The sequence below is a fragment of the Protomyctophum parallelum genome (assembly GCF_964188405.1).
Source record: "Protomyctophum parallelum genome assembly, chromosome: 5".
NCBI lineage: Eukaryota > Metazoa > Chordata > Actinopteri > Myctophiformes > Myctophidae > Protomyctophum > Protomyctophum parallelum.
In genome coordinates this window covers 23454889-23476087 of record NC_139702.1, presented here as the reverse complement: position 1 = coordinate 23476087, position 21199 = coordinate 23454889, and the positions used below count along the sequence as shown (strand labels likewise).

Genomic DNA, 21199 nt, shown 5'->3' with positions numbered 1-21199 from the left:
GTGTTTTTTTCTGTTTATTTATTTCACCTTGGTGCATTACTGGCACTTACAACACAAAAAAATATTCATTTATATATTCATTTATTTCAGGGTTGTCTTTTGATACCATTGTCAAAGGTATTAAAGGGGAATTTCACTTTAACACACTCCAGGGGGTCATTTTAACGTCTACTACTGGGGTGTGAACCCCAGGCAGTTTCTAATTGTTTTTCTTCCTTGGTTTAATCTCCCAACATGTAACATGGTTAACATGGAGTTAACATGGAGTTTGAAGTTGAATAGGTTTAATTCATATCAAATATCTAGATAATGAACAAGCAACTTCAAAGCTGCCAAGGGTTGCACTGTACACATAAAAACCTGAGTAGATGTTAAAATGATGCCACAAGTATTTTAAATTGAAATACCTGTGAAACAAATTTGTATTTGTTACATCTCATATTCTGGTACAACACATATTTTTGCATTGATCATCCCATTACAAGAACACACAATAACAGAATGTTGAATTATATGACCAAGAAATAAAACGGCCACTCCTGGGAACCATAATACGTTCCTTGGGCATGCCATGTCGTTCAAGTTAAATTTCCCAAATAGAAAGACATATTTACATACAGACAGCACAAATCACAATTGTCAACATTTCAAAAATAGCAGAAACAGCCAACACACTGAGCTTACAGGCTATTTTCTCTGTGTGTGTGTGTGTGTGTGTGTGTAAATAATATAAGTAAGTACAGTATACTACTAATTATTTACACACACAACTGACATTATTCAACTGTGGCTGTATCAGGAGTCCCATTGGATCACAACTAATCAAGAACAATGAGGAACTAGAAGAGTTTCCATGGAAAATGCTTCCATCATCCTTTTCTTTAATTTATTTTTATCCGTAGGGTTAAACCAGGTGACTGGTTAACCCTGTGTGTGTTGTTGTTGCTGCTCATTGCTGCCAACAGCAATATATCAGATTTTGGGATAGAGCTTTTAAAAGAAATCTGGCAATTCCGTTGCTGTTAAGGGATAACCAAGTTTGGTCTAGCGGCCATTTATGTCTATTATAGTAACACACACCACACCTGATCCCCAGTATATAGCCACTCCTAAAAGTGCCATGAGACCGCTCCAAAATAGATTAAAAATAATAACAATAATAATAATGATGATGAATAAAGATGTATTTACTCTGTTGAACATTCTAATGTCACTTGACTTAACAGGGCATCAATGACCAACATCATCCATCCCCCCACATCCTCTATCTGCCCTCCAGGGCCTTGTCTCTGGCGATGACAGCCTCGTCAAACTTAATCATGAGCGTGGTGCCCTTGTGCCAGTGAACCGTGACCTTGGCAGGGAAGCCACTGTGGGTGAGGATGGCTTCTACGATGCCGCCGGTGAACGCGGCACAGTTCAGTGTGCTGTTGTCCTTGGGCACCGAGATGTAGGAGTTGACGAGGGGCTCCTTCTCTATGATGTAGTAGGTCTTGTCGTCATCGTTGGCCTGCTCCAGCTTGTCTGCCTCTTTGCCAAACAGAGATCTCCACACAGACACCTGTGGACCATTGAGCACAGAGGAGAAGGTCATAAATATTTCACTGCACACATGCATGCACACATCTTTTCTTTTACCATAAAAACAACAATTCCCTTGAGGACAATTATAGTCCCCGATCGCTTTGAAATCCCCCAAAAATACCTTTTATAGCCAGACAGATGTCTCCTGGGCACCTCAAAGTAAAATTGGCTATTTTGTCCAAAAATATATATCAGTGATGTAATTAGGTTTTCAATGTAATGAGTCCCTGGACCCAGGGGTGGTCTTTTAGATGGGTCCCAGTGACATTTTATGAGTCCTACTTCAACAACGTTAGAGTACAGTATTGCAGGATGCAGGCTATTAGCATCTCACACACAGAAAGAGAGAGCGAGAGAGAGAATCAAAACAAAGGAACAATTCATGCATGCTTTGTCGATTTTCAGAAAGCTTTCGACTCAGTTTGGCATGAAGGTTTACTTTTTAAATTAATAGAAAGTGGAATAGGGGGAAAGTCCTATGATGTCATTAAATCAATATATGAAAACAATAAATTGGCTGTTAAAATTGGTGATAAAAACACAGACTTCTTCCCGCAAGGGAGAGGGGTGAAGCAAGGATGTAACCTCAGCCCCACCCTCTTCAATATATATATGAATGAACTGGCACAGTTATTAGAACAATCAGCAGCACCTGGTCTCACCCTTACTGACACAGACATTAAATGTCTCTTTTATGCAGATGACCTAGTCATACTGTCCCCAACTAGAGAAGGTCTTCAGCAAAGCCTGAACATTCTTCATCAGTACTGTCAGACCTGGGCCCTGACAGTAAATATGAAGAAGACCAAAATTATGACCTTCCAAAAGCGATCACGGTTACAGAAGAATCAACCAGTGTTCAAAATAGGTGGGACGCAAATAGAACGGACAAATACCTATACATACCTAGGGTTACAAATTACTTCCACTGGGAATTTCTGTTCAGCTGTGAAGGAACTCAAAGACAAGGCAAAAAGGGCTTTTTATGCCATCAAGCGTTCAATTCAAATCCAATTCCAATTAGGACATGGCTCAAAATATTTAAATCGGTTATAGAATCAATTGCATTGTATGGCAGTGAGGTATGGGGTCCCTTATTACAAAGTGATTGGGCAAAATGGGACAGAAATCCAGTTGAGATCCTGCATGCAGAGTTCTGCAAAACTATTATCAGGGTACAAAGAAAATGCCCAAACTCTGCATGCAGGGCTGAATTAGGCCAATATCCTTTACTTCTAAATATACAGAAAAGATCTATTAAATTCTGGAGCCATATTAAAAAGAGTGACCCTGCCTGTTACCATTATAAAGCCCTTGCCTGCCAAGAGTTGAACATCCAAAGGAGCCCCCTCAGTCAGCTGGTTCTGAAACTAGCTGACCTCTCACCTTCTGACATCACAAACCCCAGACAGCCTCAGTGCAGCTACACTATCACTCAGAAGATTAGACCCAACCAAATTATAACTAAAGAAAAAGATAAATACATCACATATTGGAACGAACTCACACAATCACAACACAAACTAGAAACATATTTGGCTCTAAACAGACAGTATACTGTGGCAGACTACCGAACCACAGTAACTGATAAAAACCTGAGAAAGACTTTGACAATGTACAGACTAAGGTGCCATTTACACGAGGATGGTGTGAACCGTGTTCACAGGAGGTGAAAACGCAACGAAGTGAAACCACCTCCCAGAGTGGAAATATTTTAGAACACCGTTTCCTATGGTCTCCATATAAACAGGCAAAACGGTGGATCCGCAAAACTTGTGACATCATGGCTTACGTCAGCTCTGGTCGGCTCGCCCCGTGTCCTACGTTTTTACATGGTGTCATAGGCATGCGTCAGTTGCTAGGGGAAACGAACAACAACAACCATGTCGGATAGTCCGGTTTGCTGGAGGTGTGATGAGGACGTGACGTTTGTTTACTTTCTGTGTAGAAGAAGAACGGAAGTAGTTCTACGCATGCGTGACTTATGTCTATGGTTTATATAAGCGCTGCGTCACACGGACCCCACAAGGACACGCGCCACCTAGCGACCTGGCATATATATGCATGCACTTTGTAGCGTGTTCATTCAAGTGTGCGTTCTCATGTAAATGGTCCAAAAAATGAGAACGCAACGGGACTTTGACGTGTTATATGGAGATGGTCGCCGTCTAAAAGAGGCATGAGTGATCATAGTCTGGCAATAGAGAAGGGCAGACACAGACAGACCTGGCTGCCCAGAGAGGAGAGGCTGTGCTGTCACTGTGATGACGGAGCTATAGAGACAGAGTTACACTTTTTAACACAATGTAAAAACTACACAAATATTAGAGAGGAGTTCTTCCCAAAATTTGAAACACATTTCCCAGAATTCCGAAGTATGACAGAAAGGGAAAGATTACCAGTCCTTCTGGGGGAACAGAAAGAATGTGCAGTTTTGGCTGCAAAATATGTCAATTCCTGTTACAAGAAAAGGGACAACCAGTAGGACACACATACAGTATGCCATGTTTTATTTTCTGCACCACCTGCTTTATTTTATTTTATATTAATTTATTCTTTCATGTCAGTGATATTATGTTGTTGTTGTCATATCTGTGATTGTGCTTTGGCAACACTTGTAAAATGTCATGCCAATAAAGCCTGTTGAATTGAGAGAGAGAGAGAGAGAGAGAGAGAGAGAGAGAGAGAGAGATTTATCTGAAGTAATGTAAAGTATACATGATGATCAAACTTAATTTGATCTTTCATGATTAGGCTATGTCCAAAAATATATGCAGGTTGTAGAAATATTAAACCAATTGAGCATGTTCTAGGCTAGCCATGGTTCACATGACGCTTCATTGAACTAGTCATGTTGTAATCATATATACTTTTACTTTAGACCATTTTCCATATTATATATATTTTTTTTTTTACTTTTTGGACAAAATAGCCAATTCTATCGAGGTGCCAGCCATCCTGATCCTGTTACCCCCCTCGAAGCTCCAGTCTTACCTTGATGAAGAGCAGTATGTTTAGTATTTTTGTTGAAGCTCCAGTCTTACCTTGATGAAGAGCAGTATGTTTAGTATTTTTGTTGAAGCTCCAGTCTTACCTTGATGAAGAGCAGTATGTTTAGTATCAGTCTTACCTTGATGAAGAGCAGTATGTTTAGTATTTAGTCTTACCTTGATGAAGAGCAGTATGTTTAGTATTTAGTCTTACCTTGATGAAGAGCAGTATGTTTAGTATTTACTATTTAGTCTTACCTTGATGAAGAGCAGTATGTTTAGTATTTAGTCTTACCTTGATGAAGAGCAGTAGGTTTAGTATTAAGTCTTACCTTGATGAAGAGCAGTATGTTTAGTATTTAGTCTTACCTTGATGAAGAGCAGTATGTTTAGTATTCAGTCTTACCTTGATGAAGAGCAGTATGTTTAGTATTCAGTCTTACCTTGATGAAGAGAAGTATGTTTAGTATCTTACCTTGATCAAGAGCAGTATGTTTAGTATTTAGTCTTACCTTGATGAAGAGCAGTATGTTTAGTATCTTACCTTGATGAAGAGCAGTATGTTTAGTATTTTTGTTTCCCTCTTGCCATTCTTTTCCCGCAGAACCAGCACGTCCAGCAGGCTGGCGCCCACTCCCTGGCCCATGTCCGCCAGGCGGGCCTGCAGCTCGGACACGGAGTAGACGCGGCTCTGGCAGTACTGGACCATCTCGGAGAACAGCAGTGCGAAGGCGCTCACGCTCACCTCGGTCTTGGGTCGGGTCAGAGGCCGCTCCAGGATGGCGGACTTTCCCCTCGTGAAGCGAGTCTCCATGTTTCTATAATCCAGCAGTCATGGATGGATGGAGGACAGGAAAACACACTTACACATGCACTGTGTTCCGTTAGCATGCAAGCCTTAGCTTAGTGTTGTTTACGTAAAAAATAATAACGCAATTCAAACTTTAGACTATTTGAACACATCGTTATCTGTTTATTTGACCAGTTGGCGTATGCATAAAACTGAAAATATATTTTGTACTTACTTTATTGTAATACAATACAATTGCACTTCCAAGCTTTCTTCTAATCCGGCAGCGTCTAGTGAGCTAATCTAGTGAGCTAATTTAAGACTTCCGGTGGACGATCTCTTCAAAATAAGAGTACCCTCTAGAGTATTGAAAAAAAGTTTAATTTGCACATTAAAACTACAAATTAAGCATTTAAATGATGCTATATGATGCTATAAGACACACATTATGTTTCTGTGTAAGAATAAGTAATTAAATCCTTATAATAATAATAATAAAGTTATCTAAATGGATAAATGCTATTCACTGGAGTGCATGGACTTTATAAAGTGGACACTGGACAAAAGACGGCTCCGCAAGGCAACTATCTGGACATACCCACGCGTTCGGGGAGATGTCCTATACCACACCCCACTCTCCGCTAAGCGGGAGAGGTGTAAAATTCACAGCAGCAGACCTTCTACTGGGGTCAAGGCTGACAAAAAGTACCGTTTCCGGACCCAGAATGGACACTGGACAAAAGACGGCTCCGCGAGGCAACTATCTGGACATACCCACGCGTTCGGGGAGATGTCCTGTACCACACCCCACTCTCCGCTAAGCGGGAGAGGTGTAAAATTCACAGCAGCAGACCTTCTACTGTGGTCAACGCTGAAAAAAGTACCGTTTCCGGACCCAGAATGGACACTGGACAAAGAGGCCTCCGCGAGGCAACTATCTGGACATACCCACACGTTCGGGGAGATGTCCTCTACCACACCACACTCTCCGCTAAGCGGGAGAGGTGTAAAATTCACAGCAGCAGACCTTCTACTGGGGTCAAGGCTGACAAAAAGTACCGTTTCCGGACCCAGAATGGACACTGGACAAAAGACGGCTCCGCGAGGCAACTATCTGGACATACCCACGCGTTCGGGGAGATGTCCTGTACCACACCCCACTCTCCGCTAAGCGGGAGAGGTGTAAAATTCACAGCAGCAGACCTTCTACTGGGGTCAATGCTGACAAAAAGTACCGTTTCCGGACCCAGAATGGACACTGGACAAAGAGGCCTCCGCGAGGCAACTATCTGGACATACCCACACGTTCGGGGAGATGTCCTCTACCACACCACACTCTCCGCTAAGCGGGAGAGGTGTAAAATTCACAGCAGCAGACCTTCTACTGGGGTCAAGGCTGACAAAAAGTACCGTTTCCGGACCCAGAATGGACACTGGACAAAAGACGGCTCCGCGAGGCAACTATCTGGACATACCCACGCGTTCGGGGAGATGTCCTGTACCACACCACACTCTCCGCTAAGCGGGAGAGGTGTAAAATTCACAGCAGCAGACCTTCTACTGGGGTCAATGCTGACAAAAAGTACCGTTTCCGGACCCAGAATGGACACTGGACAAAGAGGCCTCCGCGAGGCAACTATCTGGACATACCCACACGTTCGGGGAGATGTCCTCTACCACACCACACTCTCCGCTAAGCGGGAGAGGTGTAAAATTCACAGCAGCAGACCTTCTACTGGGGTCAAGGCTGACAAAAAGTACCGTTTCCGGACCCAGAATGGACACTGGACAAAAGACGGCTCCGCGAGGCAACTATCTGGACATACCCACGCGTTCGGGGAGATGTCCTGTACCACACCCCACTCTCCGCTAAGCGGGAGAGGTGTAAAATTCACAGCAGCAGACCTTCTACTGTGGTCAACGCTGAAAAAAGTACCGTTTCCGGACCCAGAATGGACACTGGACAAAGAGGCCTCCGCGAGGCAACTATCTGGACATACCCACACGTTCGGGGAGATGTCCTCTACCACACCACACTCTCCGCTAAGCGGGAGAGGTGTAAAATTCACAGCAGCAGACCTTCTACTGGGGTCAACGCTCAAAAAAGTGCTGTGCCTTGGGGCATTGACATGAAATCACTTTCTCTACGCAAGCTAAGTCAGGTCAAGGAGTTACCTCTAGCTTTGGAATGGGTGTCACTCTTGTGTGCGTTGATTGCATCTGTCTGTGCATTTATGCATTTGTTTGTCCTGACGAAACTTGATTATTTCTCGACTGTTTATTTTCTCGTATGACACGACATAGAAACTACTTGTGACTACTGTCTTTGTGTGCTGTCGAGCGGATGTTCTTTGCATCAAAGGTATAGCCTGCTGTGTCATTCGATTCATTTGTCCAGATATGCCATTTATGATCTTTAAGGATGTACAATGACGCATATGGTGGCCTGTCGAAAAATACACACATACTGGTCAAAGCATACTCATTTTGGTGGTACAGACAGGATAAATTGAACGTTTTTGGAATTTTTGTGCCAGCTCTTAACAGGAGAAGTAAGGTCTGTGGGCTGTTAATTACTTCATATGTTGATAAGCTCTTTTCCTGCTGACATGTTTCACATTGTTCAGATTGAGCAGGTAATATTTGTGCAATAGTGTCTAAGATGCCTTTTTGTGACACGTCAAGTGGCTGCACTATGAATTGTGACATGTTCTTTGTAGATGGTAAGGCCTTGTCACCACATTGAGTACAACTATACAGACTAAGACTTTTCAGGCAAAGCAGGTCATCTCCAAGGAAAGGAGACCGAAGTGTGTATTCTACAAAGCTGTTTAATATGGTGCATTCTTCTGTCCTAGAACATTTCTGAGACACTAATGACACTGATGTGGCTAGATTGAATTTCTCAAGTTTCCGTCTAAATGTTGAGTCCTGCGCTGCTGCTTCTTCAAGCCGTGTGTGACATTTTTTGATAGCAGATGTCTGTTGTAGAAATGTTAGAATTGGTAATGGTATAGCTTCACACATATTGTCATTTAGACTTTCATTGCATAAAACCACATCATCATCATCTTCTTCCAAATTGTCCTCCGTTATTGTTCTGTTAATTGCTTTCAACTGTCCAGGCACAGAATGTACAGATGTCTGTATGTTTTGCTTGAACAACTGTGTGGACACCACACATACTCAACCAAACTACTAGTTTGTGTATAAAATCTAATGGGTCATTGTGCATTCCTAAGGCCAAGTAAGATGCTATTCACTAGTTGTTGAGTGACACCACAGATTGTTTTGCAATCAAATGTGTGACCTGGATTTTGAAAAAACGCTTGAATGAGAGCTGCTAAATTCCCCGGCATAGATGACAACTGAACCATCGAAGTAGGTGTCAATGGTTTCAATTTATCTTGTACTACTTGTAGATGCAGTATACCCACGCGTTCGGGGAGATGTCCTGTACCACACCCCACTCTCCGCTAAGTGGGAGAGGTGTAAAATTCACGGCAGCAGACCTTCTACTGAGGTCAACGCTCAAAAAAGTGCTGTGCCTTGGGGCATTGACAATTATTTAATTAACGAATTAAATAACCTTATTTTATTCTGAAGGCAACCGGATGTCTTAAATTAGCTAGCTCTCAGACAGGAAATTCTAAATTAGCTCATAAGACGGAGCCAAATATCTGTCTGAGAGTGGAGCCTGCCTGGCAAATGACATGGGGGGTCCTTTTTGTGGGCTTGGCCGAAAGTGGGCGTTACCAAAAGGTGGGCGTGGCCATGGCCGCCAGAAGTCTGTCAGATTTTGACAGCTTCAAATTAGTGTTAAACATAATATAACCCAATTGACTCCAGTCCTCTCTGTTTAATATATCTATAATGAAACTATATAAACTATGCATATACCATGAAGTGCTATGACTACTAGCTCTGGTCCATAGCTCTAATGCGTTTCATTTAGAGCTATGTTACTCTAAACTTCCCCGCTCGCATGAATGCAGACCAGCCTCTACTCTTTGGCGTAAATAAAAAGAACGTTTTTGCTACACATAAAAACAAAGGCGAGTTGTGTCATTAGAAAGCCTACTTTGGTAATTGGTTCTAGTTCTAGTGAACAGAAATAATAAATAAATAGACTTGGTAACCTAACTGTAGGGAGTGCAAACACATTAAAGAACCTGGGGGTTATCATCTATGAAAAGGCAACACAATGAGCAGAAAATAAAAATGAACCATGTAAATACAACAAATTGAGCAGAGCACTGCAGGGAGTTGAACCCCATTCCGGTAAACCAGAAGTACCACAACCAGTGCCTTGGTTTTTGTTTTGTTTTACGAGGTCCATTCGTTGAAATGTAAATTTTGCACAACGGTAAAGTAATTTCACAATTGACATTGTAGGCAATAATTAATAACGGTATGGCACCAGGCCAAAGCCATGGGGATAGAGTATGTTTTGCACTCTGAGTGAGTGTGTGTGTGTGTGTGTGTGTGTGTGTGTGTGTGTGTGTGTGTGTGTGTGTGTGTGTGTGTGTGTGTGTGTGTGTGTGTGTGTGTCCGTCAGTTTGTTAACAGCTAATCTCCAGCACCATTAACCCGGTCGATGCCAAATTTTGCACACACACTCCCTGGATGCCAACGATGAACCTCTGTCCCAAATTTTCCAGAACGGCCTGTATAGCACCACACATTTTTGTATGCTTTCCGAGACTATGGACTATAGCCTTTAGCTTTTCCGTGATTTTCACCTTTTTTTCAAATCCTCCGAAATCTTGAAAGACAACATACTATAGTATGCCCTCCGTGACCATGGACTATAGCCTTTCGCTTTTCCGCAATTTTACCTTTTTTCAAATCGTAAACAATGATGAAGAATCGCGCACTATAGCATGCCACTTAATGACCTTGGGGTCATCAAGGTCATTGATATTGATCAATGACCTTGAGCAGTATAAATGACCTTCAATAAGACTAGTAAATGACCGTGACCAGTATAAATGACCTTGACAAGTACAAATGACCTTGACCAGTATGAATGACCGTGACCAGTATATGACTGACCAGTATAAATTACCTTCATGAGACTAGTAAATGACCTTGACCAGTATAAATAACCTTCATAAGACTAGTAAATGATCTTCACCAGTATAAATGACCTTGACCAGTATGCAGTCTGTGACCATGGATTATAGCCTTTTGCTTTTCCTTGATTTTCACCTTTTTTTTTAATCCTCAACAATGATGAAGAATCGCACACAATAGCGCGCCGCTCAATGACCTGAGACCATGGACCGATGAACCATGTAAATACAACACATTGATCAGGGCACTGCAGGGAGTTGAACCCCGTTCCGGTAAACCAGAAGTCCGACACCAGTGCCTTAGTTTTTGTGTTGTTGTTCATTTACAGGTCCAGGTGTGCATACACATGTGCGCCTGTGTGTGTGTAGGTGCATTTGTGCATGTGTGTGCACGCTTCAATGACCACTGTTGGACCCCATGGGGATCAAGGACCTCAGGGAGCCACCCATAATTCACAACGGTCACAGCGAACTCTGTTGCATCACAACTGGTGGCCAACAGTCGTAACCAACACCGCCACGACCCACAGGAGAATACCATCGCACAGTGGTATCAGACCAACCACAATCAGCCAGCCCTCAAACCAAACCCTTCGACCTAGAAGAACTCAAAACTGCAATGGGAAAGTTGAAACCCGGAAAAGCAGCAGGGATTGATGACATACTGGCAGAAATTATACAGCACCTGGAACCTAACGCAAAGACCTGGCTCGTGGGGATGCTGAACACATGCATGGCACAGAAAACCATCCCTTCTGTCTGGAGAAAGGCCAAAGTGGTTGCAATCCCCAAACCTGGCAAAGACCCATCATCCTCAAAGAGCTACCGACCCATTTCCCTCCTCTGCATCACCTACAAGATAGGCTGCTACTCCAACGCCTCATACCACTCATAGACACCAAGCTGACTAAAGACCAAGCTGGTTTCCGTCCTGTCCTGTGCTGGACAGAGCTCAACCTCACCCAACACATTGAGGATGGGTTTGAGGGAAAACAAATAACTGGAGCAGCAACTGGAGGGCGAAGCAAGCACGCAGGCAGCTTGTGCCTGCCTGCGTGCCTGCCTGCCTTCCTCATGTGGAAGCTGCATAGTTGAGTTTGTGTGTGTGTTTCTTTTTCTGTCTTTCTTTCTTTCTTTCTTAGGACGAAGATCAAGGTAGACGCCGTTGGAAGGCTCAACACAAGCCGATGCCCCTAGAGATCCATCCCAAAGCTTCCCTCAGGGAGTCCAGCAAGCCAGCTAGCCAGCAAGCCCGCCCAGTCAGCCAACGCAGCCAGCCAGCTCCGCCAGTCAGCCAGTGTAGAAAGTCAGGCTGCCAAGCCAGCGCACATCAGCCCTTGCAGTCAACCATTGTAGCCATACCAGCCTTGCTCAGTCAGCTCAGCCAGGCCTCTCTCGAGGCCTGGCTCTCTGTCTGCCTGGCCCGGTCTGCCCCGCCCTGCCTTGCAGCAACAGAACCAGCCTTGCTGGCAAGCCAGCCAGCTCAGAATACGAGCTCAGCAAGCCAGCGCAGCTGGCAAGCACGCAGTTAGTCTAAACCAGTTTCAGACTGGCAGGCCAAGGCAGACAGACAGGAAGACCGAGGCGCCTAGGCAGGCAGACAGGCCAGGAAGGCAACAAAGTGCAGGCAGGGGGACTATCCGGCCTACGGCTGCGCTGCAAGGGTTGGAGCCTGGCCAGCTCCTGCTGGTCTAGACTGAGTGGCTGTGGCTGCACAGTAAGGCTGCGGTAACCTAGTCTGGGCTTGCTGCTGCACTGGCTTGCTCAGCTCGCATTCTGAGCTGGCTGGCTTTCCAGAAAGGCTGGTTCTGTTGCTGCATGGCAGGGCAGGGCAGACCGGGCCAGGCAGACAGAGAGCCAGGCCTCAAGAGAGGCCTGGCTGAGCTGACTGAGCAAGGCTGGTATGGCTGCAATGGCTGACTGCAAGGGCTGATATGCTCTGGCTTGGCAGCCTGACTTTCTACACTGGCTGACTGGCGGAGCTGACTGGCTGCGTTGGCTGACTGGGCAGGCTTGCTGGCTAGCTGGCTTGCTGTGCTCCCTGAGGGAAGCTTTGGGATGGATCTCTAGGGGCATCGGCTAGTGTTGAGCCTTCCTATGGCGTCTACCTTGATCTCCGTCCTAAGAAAGAAAGACAGAAAAAGAAAGACACACACAAACCCAACTATGCAGCTTCCACCTGAGGAACCGAGACACGAGAAAAGAACTGAGCGTCACTTGGGATGGTCACAAACTCTCCAACCATACCCACCCCATGTATCTTGGAGTTACACTGGACAGGACACTCTTCTTCAAAAAAACACCTGGAGAACACAAAAGCCACGGTCAACACCCACAATAACATCCTGTGAAAACTAGTGAACTCCCAAGTGGGGCGCAGACCCACAAACAATCTGTGCAACTGCCATGGCCCTGTCTTTCTCTACAGCAGAGTATTCCTGCTCAAGCTGGAGCCGATCACGTCACACCAAATTGGTCGACACAGCCCTAAATGACACCTGTCGCATCATCACGGGATGGGTCAAGAAAACACCTGTCCCGTCCGTGCCTTTATGCGCTAGCCGGCACCTCCCCCCGCACATCAGACGACTGTGTAACGCTCAAGATGAATGGAAAACACAGGAGATAGACAGTGAAGTCTGGAATGAAATGATAGAGAACACCTCACACACACAGTTTCCTTTCGTGGCTGTTTACATTCGAGGGTCGCCGGTCCTCTCAAACGGAACAGTTTAACGTCATGCCCAGGACGAAAAGATATAGAGAACACCATAATGACAAATAACAGCAGGAAGGCATGGGCCACAATCCACCGTCTTGGCAAAGACCACACCACCCATAATTCACAACGGTCACAGCAAACTCTGTTGCATCACAACTGGTGTAGGTATTGGATGGAGCCCGCACACCACAGGTATAAGAAAGACGTGATGCAGAGGAGGGAAATGGGTCGGTAGCTCTTCGGGGATAATGGGTCTTTGCCAGGTTTAGGGATTGCAACTACTCCAGCCTTTTTCCAAACAGAAGGGATGGTTTTCTGTGCTATGCATGTGTTCAGCATCCCCACAAGCCAGGTCCTTGCGATAGGTCCCAGGTGCTGTATCATTTCTGCCAGTATGCCATCAATCCCTGCTGCTTTTCCGGGTTTCAACTTTCCCATTGCAGTTTCACGTTCTTCTAAGTCGAAGGGTTTGGTTTGAGGGCTGGCTGATTGTGGTTGGTCTGATACCACTGTGCGATGGTATTCTATGTGGGTCGGTGGCGGTGTTGGTTACAACTGTTGGCCACCAGTTGTGACCAAGACCGCCACCGACCCACAGGAGAATACCATCGCACAGTGGTATCAGACCAACCACAATCAGCCAGCCCTCAAACCAAACCCTTCGACTTAGAACGTGAAACTGCAATGGGAAAGTTGAAACCCGGAAAAGCAGCAGGGATTGATGACCTACTGGCAGAAATGTTACAGCACCTGGGACCCAACGCAAAGACCTGGCTTGTGGGGATGCTGAACACATGCATAGCACAGAAAACCATCCCTTCTGTCTGGGAAAAGGCCAAAGTGGTTGCAATCCCTAAACCTGGCAAAGACCCATTATCCACAAAGAGCTACCGACCCATTTCCCTCTGCATCACCTACAAGGCTATATGAGAAGCTGCTACTCCAACGCCTTGTTGCCACTCATAGATACCAAGCTGACTAAAGACCAAGCTGGTTTCCGTCCCAGCCGCTCCTGTGCTGGACAGAGCTCAACCTCACCCAACACATTGAGGATGGGTTTGAGGGGAAACAAATAACTGGAGCAGCATTCAGAGATCTCTCTGCTGCCTACGACACTGTCCAACACCGCACAATGGTCAGGAAAAGCCTCAACAACAGGCGCTTCTATGTCCAGTTAAATGACCAGAGGAGTAAATGGAAAGCCCAAAAGAACGGCCTCCAACAAGGTAGCGTGCTCGCCCCCCTCCTTTTCAATATCTACACAAACGACCAGCCACTACCCAATGCCTAATGCCAGCGTTTCATCTACGCCGACAACCTCTGCATTACGACCCAACAAGCAGACTTCCAGAAGATTGAGTCTGTCCTTGAAAGTGCCCTCCAAGAAATGTCAAGCTACTACAATACAACCACCTGAAACCCAACCTATAGAGAACACCTCACACACACATAATTTCCTTTCGTGGCCGTTTACATTCGAGGGTCGCTGGTCCTCTCGAACGGAACAGTTTAACGTCATGCCCAGGACGAAAAGATATAGAGAACACCAACATGTCAAATAACAGCAGGAAGGCATGGGCCACAATCCACCGTCTTGGCAAAAACCACACCACCCATAATTCACAACGGTCACAGCAAACTCTGTTGCATCACAACTGGTGTAGGTATTGGATGGAGCCCGCACACCACAGGTATAAGAAAGACGTTCTTTGTTGAAATACTGACAGCGTTTCGATCCATTTGATCTTCATCAGGTCATGTGTACACAAAACATACACTTTTATACTAAGGGAGTGCCCCCATTAAACAATCAAAATACCACATTTTGGTGCCCCTCCCATCACTGCAGGTGTGACACGTCAACCCTGAGTGAGTAGGTGGGGACCCAGACATATTGATGTAAATATAGTCTGTTCAGAAATTGTAGTGCCTCTCATAGAGCTTGTAGGTGATGCAGAGGAGGGAAATGGGTCGGTAGCTCTTCGGGGATAATGGGTCTTTGCCAGGTTTAGGGATTGCAACTACTCCAGCCTTTTTCCAAACAGAAGGGATGGTTTTCTGTGCTATGCATGTGTTCAGCATCCCCACAAGCCAGGTCCTTGCGATAGGTCCCAGGTGCTGTATCATTTCTGCCAGTATGCCATCAATCCCTGCTGCTTTTCCGGGTTTCAACTTTCCCATTGCAGTTTCACGTTCTTCTAAGTCGAAGGGTTTGGTTTGAGGGCTGGCTGATTGTGGTTGGTCTGATACCACTGTGCGATGGTATTCTATGTGGGTCGGTGGCGGTGTTGGTTACAACTGTTGGCCACCAGTTGTGACCAAGACCGCCACCGACCCACAGGAGAATACCATCGCACAGTGGTATCAGACCAACCACAATCAGCCAGCCCTCAAACCAAACCCTTCGACCTAGAAGAACTTGAAACTGCAATGGGAAAGTTGAAACCCGGAAAAGCAGCAGGGATTGATGACCTACTGGCAGAAATGTTACAGCACCTGGGACCCAACGCAAAGACCTGGCTTGTGGGGATGCTGAACACATGCATAGCTCAGAAAACCATCCCTTCTGTCTGGGAAAAGGCCAACGTGGTTGCAATCCCTAAACCTGGCATAGACCCATTATCCACAAAGAGCTACCGACCCATTTCCCTCTGCATCACCTACAAGGCTATATGAGAAGCTGCTACTCCAACGCCTTGTTGCCACTCATAGATACCAAGCTGACTAAAGACCAAGCTGGTTTCCGTCCCAGCCGCTCCTGTGCTGGACAGAGCTCAACCTCACCCAACACATTGAGGATGGGTTTGAGGGGAAACAAATAACTGGAGCAGCATTCAGAGATCTCTCTGCTGCCTACGACACTGTCCAACACCGCACAATGGTCAGGAAAAGCCTCCTCAACAACAGGCGCTTCTATGTTCAGTTAAATGACCAGAGGAGTAAATGGAAAGCCGAAAAGAACGGCCTCCCACAAGGCAGCGCGCTCGCCCCCCTCCTTTTCAATATCTAAACAAACGACCAGCCACTTGAAACCCAACCCATCAAAAACCCAACTATGCAGCTTCCACCTGAGGAACCGAGACGCAAAAAAAGAACTGAGCATCACAAACTCTCAAACCATACCCACCCCATGTAACTTGGAGTTACACTGGACAGTTTAACGTCATGCCCAGGACGAAAAGTTATAGAGAACACCAACATGACAAACCCTACACTTAAACCCTCTATATTTAATAAAAAACAATTCTGGACAGGAATCCTGTATTGCAGGGGTGCCCAAAAGGTACATCGTGATCTACCAGTAATCACAAAGGCTGTGCAGGTAGACCATATGGCATGCCCCTGTATATAATCTATCACTTGAATTAAGGTGACTTGACACCAGCTCAAATGTTGCACACAAACATCAGTAGCAAAAGTACAAAGTTATTGTGACAGTAATAATTGCTATAGTGTGTGTTCAGTAACAGGAATATTCCTGTCTCTCCAGCTCTTTAATAAATAGAAAAGGGTTTAATCAGGAGTTGTAGTAGCCACAGGATAATCAAAGCGGTGGATATTGCTCTTGTCTTCATGTCTTTATGTATGTAAATTGTCTTGTTGTTTGTGTTATGTCAAATGCGTGTATACGTGTTCTGCATATACTTGGCTGCTGTGTTGCAAGATAATGGGAGTTACTGATACTATGGGACTGAATGGGAGTGAAAGGGAGGTACTGTTACTATGGGACTGATACTATGGGAGTGGATGGGAGTGAATGGGAGGTATTGTTACTATGGGACTGATACTATGGGAGTGAATGGGACTGAATGGGATGTACTGTTACTATGTGACTGAATGGGAGTGAATAAAAGTGAATGGGAGTGAATGGGACTGAGTGGGAGTGAATGGGAGGTACTGTGACTATGGGACTGTGTTTAACAAAAAGCTGGAGAGACCGGGAGACCTCTGTTACTGAACAAACACTATAGCAATGATTACTGTCACAATATAGAGCTATTTAACACTGTTACTGAACACACACTATAGCAATGATTACTGTCACAATATCTATTTAACACTGTTACTGAACACACACTATAGCAATGATTTCTGTCACACTATAGAGCTATTTAACACTGTTACTGAACACACACTCTATAGCAATGATTACTGTCACAATACAGAGCAATTTAATTTAGGTAACCAAATTGACCCCAATAGTAGATCTTTACACTCTCAATAGTTCAATTGTTGTTAAGCATCTGCTTAATTTCCAAAAAACTACACAATTAGAGAATGTAGAAGATTGCTACTTTTGATCCTTTAATTATATAATGCTGATTGTAGCATAGTGGTTAGTGACTGAGCTTTGTTAACATGAGTGCCCGGGATCGTTTCCCACCAATTTCAAAGAATGTTTGTTGCTTCGCGCCAATTTTCACAGAATGTGTGTCCTTTACCTACCAAACAATACTCTTCTCACCTCTAGTCGATTATTTATTCAGCGTTTGAACCACGGACCAACATTTGACGCCATCTAGTCTCTCAGACCCATTTGAGCCACTGACCACCATTGTGAGAGTCTATTAATGTGAAATGGTGGTCCGTGGCTCAAACATGTTATCACTTTTTAAGTTACTTGTTGTGTTTAGAATCTGTGACCAGTGCCAGCAGAATATGCCTTAACTCGATTTTTACAGATTACAGTAAATTATTAAAGTACAGAATGTAAGCTTTCATATGATGTATCATTCAATGAAATTGGACAATAATTGAAGGAGATATGACCATCTAAAACTTGTTGAAACAGAAACCCCAAAGCAGAGAATAAGCCATGCAAAGAATCCTGAAATTTTAGCACCACTTGAATGGGTGTGACAATAGATACTTGTCCACAACCCTAATTTCTTGCATAATCACTCCCCCACCCACTAACCACTCCTCCACTAGGTTAAAGTAAAAGTAAGTAAAAGTAAAGAAATATAGGACTGAAGTTGTTTAGTGTATATTTTGTAATAATACAATCTAAAAAGTAACTAGTAGGCTAACAGAGTTTTCAATGGATATAGGCTATGTAGTTTTAGACCAATGCTTTAACATGTGTGCAATGAAACAAAGGGCAGAAGAATGAGATCTAACACCTTAGGTGCCCCAATAAACCCTTTTGAAAGTACAACAATTCAATTTAACTTATACACTACCTGGTTGTAAATAGCTGCAGTACAGAATTTTATGCAGGTCTACTTTAAGCAATCAAAGTCAGACAATTGACCCAGTATTTTGCTATTGAAAAAATAAAGCGATTTCCCGACATTTCCTTTTCAATTGATACCGTTTCATAGAGACGGCCTACACAAACGTTCTATATACCAAATGAAAGCCTGCATTTCATAGTTTACATAGTATATAACCTTTTTTTAAATGAGCAAGAAATGAGCGACACAGACGGCTAGCTAACTAGGCTAGCTAGCTTCTAGCCTGTTTGTTGGTGAAAGACTCCAAGTTGGGAAGTGTATTTCAGCGAGTAGCTATACGTGGTTTTGTTTATTTACTCCAAGCTGGGAAGTGTATTTCAGCGAGTAGCAGCGAGGGTTATACTTTACAGAAAATAAACAAAACCACGTATAGCTACTCGCTGAAATACACTTCCCAGCTTGGAGTCTTTCACCAACAAACAACAGGCTAGAAGCTAGCTAGCCTAGTTAGCTAGCCGTCTGTGTCGTGTGTTAAAGAGCAAAGAGCCAAGATCATACGTCTTATACGTTCTTTTAATCATAACTCGCTCATTTCTAATGTGAGTCTATAAATGTAACATGGTGGTCCGTGGCTCAAATGCTTAATGAATAATGGACCTCGACTAGATGGAAAAACAATTGTGTTTGTTTTGGTAAGAAGGAAAAACACTCGGTCATCGACGGGCCGTTGTTTATAAACCTTCAACAGTAACCATTCCTACTGAAACACTGTTTTACGGTTTCGTACAAACATCATATATAAACATCATAACAAGTAACTTCAAGTGATAGACGTTTGAACACAAAAACAACAACAGCGTTAAGTATTAAATAACATTTAATCACTTACTTGCTCCGAAGACGGACCCGGAAGATGGTGACGTGGCACTTCCAAACAAACACTGACCAAGCCGACCTCCACGCGTCTCTTCCGTATTTGAGGACGGCGGCACTTCCTTCCGGTGTGAGGCCACGCCCGCGAGATTTAACCGCGAATCTATTGTAGTCATAATTTGTAGTCCTCCTACGTTACATCCGGGTCCCTTGGTCCCATCCGCTTCTAATGCAAAATAGCTACATATGAACGCGTGAATCTTTTTTTTTTTTTTTTTTTTTACAATAACGTTATTTGTCAGAAAGGAAGCCATTGAGGGTTAAAATGGGTCTTAATGCTTCCAACTCATATAACTGTCACCAACAACACTTTTAATGATATTAGGCTACATGAAGCAGACAGCCCTGTGATGAAACCTTTAGCATTACACTGTGGTTAATACATATCATGGTGTAGCACAGCACAGTAGATTCATATTTCAATCGATCTGGGATGTTAAAATTGTGCAAAACTCTGTTCAATGAATGGCCTCTTCTGCTACATTAAAAATTACTAAACATTAAACGTTACTTATACCTGTTATTGAGACTCCTATAGAGCATGTTGACATGGATAGCTTGGTTAGTAGTATCTCTGTTAGTTAATGCAGTTTGATTGATTAAATTAATAGCCTATTTTATTAGACAAAAATGTAGAACAGTAGTGTCATAGAGTGGAAAATGCCATTTGGTTTAATGTCACAGAATGCAGTGCCACGTAGAGCAGCATGATAAATGGTTAACTTTATAGTGTGTTCAAAAATGGCAGATCTGCAAGTTCAGTGTCTTGAATGAGATGTGCTGTGAGTTTGCATATCTGCTATTGTCCAGCATAGGACCGTTGCACAGTGAAGTATAAACAAGGCTTTAGGATTTATAAGTCGTTTTTAGAATATAATAGAATATTCACTCCAGTGAATAGCATTTATCCATTTAGATAACTTTTTGATGTTATTTAATTACTTATTTTTACACAGAAACATAATGTGTGTCTTTACAATAACTGTAATGTAATAATAATACTAATAATGTAATGTAATAATTATTAATTAAATAGCCTTATTTTATTCTGAAGGCAACCGGATGTCTTAAATTAGCTAGCTCTCAGACAGGAAGTTCTAAATTAGCTCAAAAGACGGAGCCTTCTAATCCAATGTTTTCACTTTACTTCCTGTTCCGGGCGTAAACGTCACAGTCACGTGGTATTTCATCATTTGATACTGACTCGAGAAGAGATAACTGTCTATGGGCATGATTTCCAGAGTTGAAAATTAAGCTAAATAAATATACCTTACAAATTCTTAAGTGTCTTATTTAATTTTACAATTTAAATGAATTATGATTAATACTTTAATTCTTACTGTAATTCTGGGATCCATTCTGAGACTTCAGAAGGGTCTAAATCTGATCTAGAATGTTGTCAAAGTATTTTTGAGATTGTTCGAACAGTGTATTTCCTTTCCTAACCACTAAACAAATAAACAGATCTGTACAAGTCCAATGTGCTGGTAAAAATTAACCACCACAGATATGCAGACAGTATCTTCCATTTGAATTATTTGTGTTGAACAATATGGAAGACTTGAATTAGCCTATAAAGAAAAATGTAGTGAACTTGACATAAAGGTATACGCAAATATACACTTTAAATAATGTATGGTATTTGGAAATGTAATATATACTGTAGTTAGGCTAAACTAGAAGACCTGAACTATTTTTCTTCTATGACACACTTTAACCTTGCACTAATCAATATTTTGAACCATCAGTGTACAAAGAGTAAGCCCCCCCCCCCCCTTCACACACACACACACACACACACACACACACACACACACACACACACACACACACACACACACACACACACTGTGAAGTTGCAAAGAGAGTGATCTACTTTACTGGCCAATGGAACGTGTTGGAGAGCCTACAGAAGATTGTTACAAATT

General features: G+C 43.5%; 1 protein-coding gene across 1 annotated transcript; it reads right to left on the bottom strand.

The window, feature by feature from the left end:
- Window positions 1-3: 3 nt before the first annotated feature.
- Window positions 4-20455, bottom strand: trappc5 (trafficking protein particle complex subunit 5). Its single transcript, XM_083766175.1, has 4 exons — window positions 20393-20455; window positions 5600-5636; window positions 5119-5392; window positions 4-1561 (listed from the first exon to the last, which is right to left on the bottom strand). The coding sequence occupies exons 3-4, from the start codon at window positions 5386-5388 to the stop codon at window positions 1265-1267; spliced, it is 567 nt and encodes a 188-aa protein (XP_083622301.1). The 5' UTR covers window positions 5389-5392; window positions 5600-5636; window positions 20393-20455; the 3' UTR covers window positions 4-1264.
- Window positions 20456-21199: the final 744 nt, after the last annotated feature.

Excerpts from the sequence above, each read along its gene's own strand:
- trappc5 (XM_083766175.1), bottom strand. The coding sequence starts at position 5,388 with ATGGAGACTCGCTTCACGAGGGGAAAGTCCGCCATCCTGGAGCGGCCT. Across the intron at positions 1,562-5,118 it reads ACATACTGCTCTTCATCAAG|GTGTCTGTGTGGAGATCTCT; the intron begins GTAAGATACTAA and ends AATGGTCCACAG.